General features: G+C 41.6%; 1 protein-coding gene across 4 annotated transcripts in view; it reads left to right on the forward strand.

The window, feature by feature from the left end:
* LOC310922111 (WD repeat-containing protein 44-like) overlaps positions 1–5,128 on the forward strand; it is a 28,444-nt gene extending 23,316 nt beyond the window's left edge. For all 4 annotated transcript variants that reach the window (XM_083882472.1, XM_083882474.1, XM_083882473.1 and 1 more), the window contains exons 19-20: positions 41–172; positions 620–5,128. In XM_083882472.1, coding sequence (XP_083738598.1) covers positions 41–172; positions 620–714 — 227 coding nt within the window. In that variant the 3' untranslated portion in view covers positions 715–5,128. The remainder of the gene's footprint in view (positions 1–40; positions 173–619) is intronic.
* Positions 5,129–6,000: the final 872 nt, after the last annotated feature.

Here is a 6,000-nt window from a genome sequence, read left to right on the forward strand (position 1 = left end):
CTTGAAACAAGGTAATCAAAATTGGATTCTGTTTCTGAAGCGCACAATGTGGTCGTCACCTCTGCGATCTTTGCTCCAAATCCTGTTTTGATGGTGTCACTGGAAACTTCTGAAAAGCAAGAACCTGAAAGTAAGGGAGAAGGTTGTGAGATATCAGACACCATACCCTCTGGTAGGTGTTTAAGATGAACTCTGCTTGGTACCATGGTATGAGCAGGAAAATATTTTGAATACTTTTGATCTGGGTGGGAGTTTCTTGAGAAGAAAAGTCCTTGCAGTGGCATGGGTATATATTCCAACTTAGCTTTCTACCTTGAACATTTTGGCAGCTGTTGCATTCTTAAAAGCTGAGGATGTGAGATGAGGGGTACAGTTGCCATCCTAAGTACTTTAGGATTATTCCTTTTATATTAGAAGTGTTAGGAAGTAGAGCTGCACCAACCATTAATGAAAAGGTTTCTTTCCTAGAAATGCTGATGTTTCTTGAAGTATTGGCTAGAAATCAGGAATATGATAAAGGAAGAAGGGCATCACAGTGATGTCATATATTTTAATGAGAGTGTGATTTTCATGCATTTTTTTTAAAATGAACTAACAGTTTATTCTCTTTCCTGTTAAGGAGCTTTGAAGACAGATCACACAGAAGTGCTTTTATCAGCTGATTTTACTGGAGCAATTAAAGTCTTCATTAACAAAAAGAAATATGTATCTTAGTTGGTTTGCAACTGACAGCATAAAGCTATAGTACTGTGAGATTAAAATTCCATAAATAATGCAGGCAAAAGCAAAGTATCTAATATAATAATGTTACAGGCTGATTTATTTTAAATCTTTATTTTAAGGCTACTCAAATATTGGATCCTTGGAAAGCAGTGTGCCTATTAACACCTGGGCTTGTAGGATAGAAAGGAATGTATAATAATCCTGCCAAACATTAGACTTTAAACTTTGTACAAACAGTTGTTTTGCAATGTCATTGTGAACCTGTACAGGTTTCTGCACAAAACTGTGTTCGCACGTGTGTGTGCCTTTTAGATATATGCACAAATTGGAACCTGTATCAAAAGCATTTTAGTGGTGCTTGTGGCCACTAGATGTCAGGAACTGGGATGGGAAGGGAATGCTGGAAAAATGCTGAATAGTGTAGTCTGATCTTTGCACAAAATTCCATTTGAGAAAGATCTTGAATTTGTAGTAGCTAATATTCAGAGTTTTAAGTTATGCAAGTTTTTGATGGATCAGCAACCATGCATAAATGTTTTTTATAAATTTCTCAACTTCAAGACATGAATTTTTTTTTTGTTATATTTTAATTGTTGTGGACTTTAGATTCCTTTCTTATATATAATTTTTTGCACACTGGAGCACAATACTTGTGTAAAGAATTCTCTCATTCAGTGTTCATGGACACCAGGATATATTCACCTTCCAGATAAAATAAAGCTGCATTAGAAAGTTCTTATATTTCACAACTATGTAAAATAAAATGTTTATATTTTTTAAGCATTGTAGCTTAAAGTTTTAAGTTCTTGTTTGTTTAGTGCCACTGAATTTTGAAAGTCTGTAAATATTCATATAAAATACCTATGAAGTAACATTCTGGGCATCATAACCCATGAAATGTTATTGATGGTCAAATGTTTCAGACAACAAATGTATCATTAAACTTGATCACACACTTGGAAATAGTTGATTCTTTTCCATTTTGGTTTGTTAATTTGCCTGTCGTCTAAAGTAGTTTTGACCTGTTTCTGAGATCATTGATCCTGCAAGCACTTGTTACCTTCTGAGTTCTACTTTTCCTGATCTTGTCACACCTTTTTTTCTGAAAGAATGGGGAATGGAGTACTGCAACTGGATATTAAGCAGAATTAAGAGTAATTATATGATAGTTTAGCATGAGGAGGACATTTCAAAAGTGTGCACAGAATGCTCTCCTTCCCATTAGTGGAAGAATGAAGACATGTGAGATAAATTTGGGGTAAAAATTCGTGTATGAAATAATAATCCGATGTATAATAAGAGCAATGTTAATAAAGTGTAAAGAGATTGCGGTGGTACATATGAAAGGGCATCAGACTGGATTGCAATTTCAAACGCGTGGCAATAATCTGGCTGATCAGGAAGCAAAAAGGGCAGCGTTGCTCACGGTGAGCGTCCCCGAGGTGGTCGGGGAGGAGGACTCCGAAATCCAAATATGTCCCTCAGAAAAGGACATTGAAGGATTCAAGGAGATGGGAGGGGCATTGGAGATGGGGAAATGGAAATTGCCGGACGGGAGGGAATTGGTCCCGAAAAGTGCGGCCAGAGGGATCCTGAGACGTCTGCATGAACAGACCCACTGGGGAACACGGGCATTGGCTGACCAGTTTCTGAAGTTCTTTGGGTGCAAGGGAATCTTTGAATTGGCAAAACAAGAGGTACAGGGGTGCGTGACTTGCCAGAAAGTGAACCGGTCCAGATCCAGACAAGCAGCTTGGGGAGGTTGTCCTCTTTCGTACCGGCCGTTTGAAAGGATCCAGGTGGATTTCACTGATTTACCAAAGGTCGGAAGATATAGGTACTTATTGGTCATAGTGGACAAATTGACGCATTGGGTAGAGGCATACCCAAGGGCAAAAGCCACGGCTCAAACAGTTTCCAAAGTGTTACTGGAAGAAATAGTCCCCAGGTATGGAATCGTGGATTGCATAGATTCAGACCAGGGGACTCATTTCACCTCAAAAATCATAAAAACAATTAACCGAAGCTTTGGGAATCAGATGGCAATATCACACCCCCTGGCACCCTCAAAGTTCAGGACAAGTAGAGAGAATGAATCAGACTCTAAAATCACAATTGGCAAAACTCATGCTAGAAACCAAAATATGTTGGGTGAAATGCCTTCCCCTTTCTTTGTTGAATGTGAGAACCATGCCCCACTCCGATACAGGGCTGTCCCCCTTTGAAATGTTGTATGGGATGCCATACAAACACGGAATGCCGGTGGGACATCCCCGAGTCGAGGATGTGCAATTGCAACCTTATCTCATCACTGTAAACAAAAATTTACAGGAGCTTCGAAGGCGTGGACTCATTCCCCAAAGTGCCCCACTCGAATTTGCAATCCATCAGATTCAGCCGGGAGACAAAGTGTTGATCAGAACTTGGAAAGAAATTCCTCTCGCCCCGCAGTGGGAAGGACCGTTCCTGGTGCTGCTCACCACTGACACCGCAGTTCGAAACGCTGAGAAGGGTTGGACTTATTCGTCAAGGGTGAAAAAGATCGAGGACCCAAAAACTTCGGACTGGAAGGTCACCACTCCTCCCGGAGAACTCAAAATCAAACTCCGGCATCAACCTAAATGACCAGTCAGATAAGTTGCAATACCCCAGACTGTGAATGTTTTCCTTTCATTCATTTTGAGTGTGTATACTGTAAACAGGTTTGGGTCACCCATTGTTGGGGAGGGAATCGACCTAGAGGTTTGTGTACTAACTGTCTAGTTGAGGAGCAGGATAACACAGACTGTCTCTTAATACTTGCCACTCGGGCCAGACTTTTGGAATTAGACTCTCCTGAGTGGTACCAAATTTTCAAAAAGGGAATAAAGAGAAAATTGGACGCTAAAGCAGAGCCTTTAGCAGTTTAGTGCCGGAGGACCATCAAAGTACCTTGCCGAGGGGATACAATCAAATTATCCCGGTGGGCAACCTACAAGAGAAGGTTTGCCATCAGGACCACACGGGCCCCTGAAGCACACCCTTGCTGCCAAGAAGATGGTTTACCCCGCCGTATGTTCACATACGGGCGAAGGGCAAGGCAGAGGGGTATTTCGGTGGGGAATCCTGACGGTCCTAAGTCTAGCCGTGTGCTAGACCAAGGGGGCCCTTCCAGGGGCGCTCCTGGGGGAGAATCCTCCCGCGAAGTGTGAATGGTGCTTAACAGCTCCAGAAACCGAGCAGATAATGGATTGTCCTCTAGAAAGGCAGTTGGGTGATTGTTGGGCTAATGGCACTCGATTTCACCTTTGTGAATTGTAAGAAAGGGTCCGGTGCCAACGCTATGGGGCAAGTCCTAAGGGCGGGCTGTTCAGGGATCCTGCTCACTCATTAGACAAAGGCGCGAACTCAAAATTCCTTACCCGGTGCAAACATGTCAGCAATGTAACAAAACTGTATGGGTGGGAGGAAAAAGGCAATCTACTTTCCTTGCCTACTACAAGGTGAATCCCCTGTGCTACGACAAAACGAAACTGAAAATATGTAACATGGGTGAAAAATTGTATTGGGAAGGGAAGAATCTCAAACACGAGGAACTAGGTTCCTTTGATACTGAACCCATCATTTTCGATTTATTGCCTCCGGGTGATAATCGTGTGTGTTTGCAGTTTGATCAGACCTTTTGTTTTTCAAGGAACGAGGAAGGGATAGACCCTGAGAGTAAAATGAACCAGGTGATGAATCCTCTCAGGAGGACTGGGAAGAGTGTGATCTCAATTGGAATTGAGGTCAAAGTAAATAAAAGAAACGAATTTTTAATTTGATGAATTATTAGGCGGGGGACTGTGATAAATTTGGGGTAAAAATTCGTGTATGAAATAATAATCCGATGTATAATAAGAGCAATGTTAATAAAGTGTAAAGCAAACTGTTCCCCCCCCCTCAGCCTGCATGGCTTCAGTTGTGAAACAGGATAAGAATCATCAGACTAGACAAAGACTCTGGCCAACCTTGATAAGAATCACTTCCTCGCCAATGCAAGGAGAAATTCCTTCTTGACGACGATGCAGATTTCATCAACTCCCTGGCCGACATGCAAACTGAAATCAACATAAGACTGACCTGTGAAATTGACATAAGAAAAGAAAACTTCCCAGAATGGAACAACAGGACTTGACAAGATCCGGGAAGACCATCGAAAAGAAATTTGGACTATTCAGCCCGCCTTGGACACCTGGACTGCCTAAGGACAGAAAAATCCTATAAAAGGGTGGACTGAAAGCTGCACCGGCGTGGATTTGGGCGTCTTGTACCCTGGTGTGCGGACCCCTGTCCACCCAGCGCGGCGCTGATATTCTCCTAATTTGTGGTTTTCTCATTTTTCCGATGTTCGATGTTCTGTTATTAATAAATTGTCTTTTATTAATCCGATATTTGCCGTTGCATTTATAACAACATGGAAAGGCAGGAAGTGAGTTTCACTCGTCTTTTAATTCTTTTCTTCTCAGGTGAATTTGGCTATGACTTTGTATAGAATTGTCTTGGACAAGAAAGGCAGTTGCAAGGGGTTTATCATCAGTCAAAATAGATACAAGAATGGTACACGCATTTTTAAAAATTATCTTCAGTTAACACAGTTGGGTGAGTTTGACTCAGAGTCAAAAATACCTGGATGGATGATGAAACAAGCTAAACTCTCTCAAAGTTCTTTTGTTACTTTGAGCTCCACTGAACTGACAGAAGTGAGGAGGTGGTACAAGAAGACATTTGGTTTGTGATTCCAAAAATCGGTCTCTATATATGCAATATCTGTGTAGAAGACTGTAACTGACTGAGATTTCTGTGAGTTGTTCCCAGACACTTCTAGGGTTTGTTATACATGTTCTACATATTTATTGACTCATAAAAGTTTAGAAGCTGCTTTCTACAGTACAAATGCCATCACTTTGCTTGCAGGTACCTTAATTCCAGACTCTTGGCACATTGTGGCCTTCCTGTCTCTGGAACTAAAAGTCCAGACTGGAGAAAGAGGCATATGGGCTTAGCATTGGGGGTTTGGGGTATGCTTTTTTGTGTGTGTGTGTGTGCTGCTCTTCCATTCCTGCTTTTCCCATATTATAGTTAAAATAGTAAATGCAAAAATTGGGGGTGAGTAATAGGAGAAGGGAGCTCTTATTAGCTGCTAAGAAATACACAGAAGAGGATGAGTCAAACCCAGCTCTGAGTGACTGAAGACCTGGCTGCTGTCAACATGCAGTTTTGAAGGTACATGTGGGGCTAAGTGGACTTTGGGAGGGG

Source organism: Zosterops lateralis, assembly GCF_965231275.1.
Source record: "Zosterops lateralis genome assembly, chromosome: W".
Taxonomy (NCBI): Eukaryota; Metazoa; Chordata; class Aves; order Passeriformes; family Zosteropidae; genus Zosterops; species Zosterops lateralis.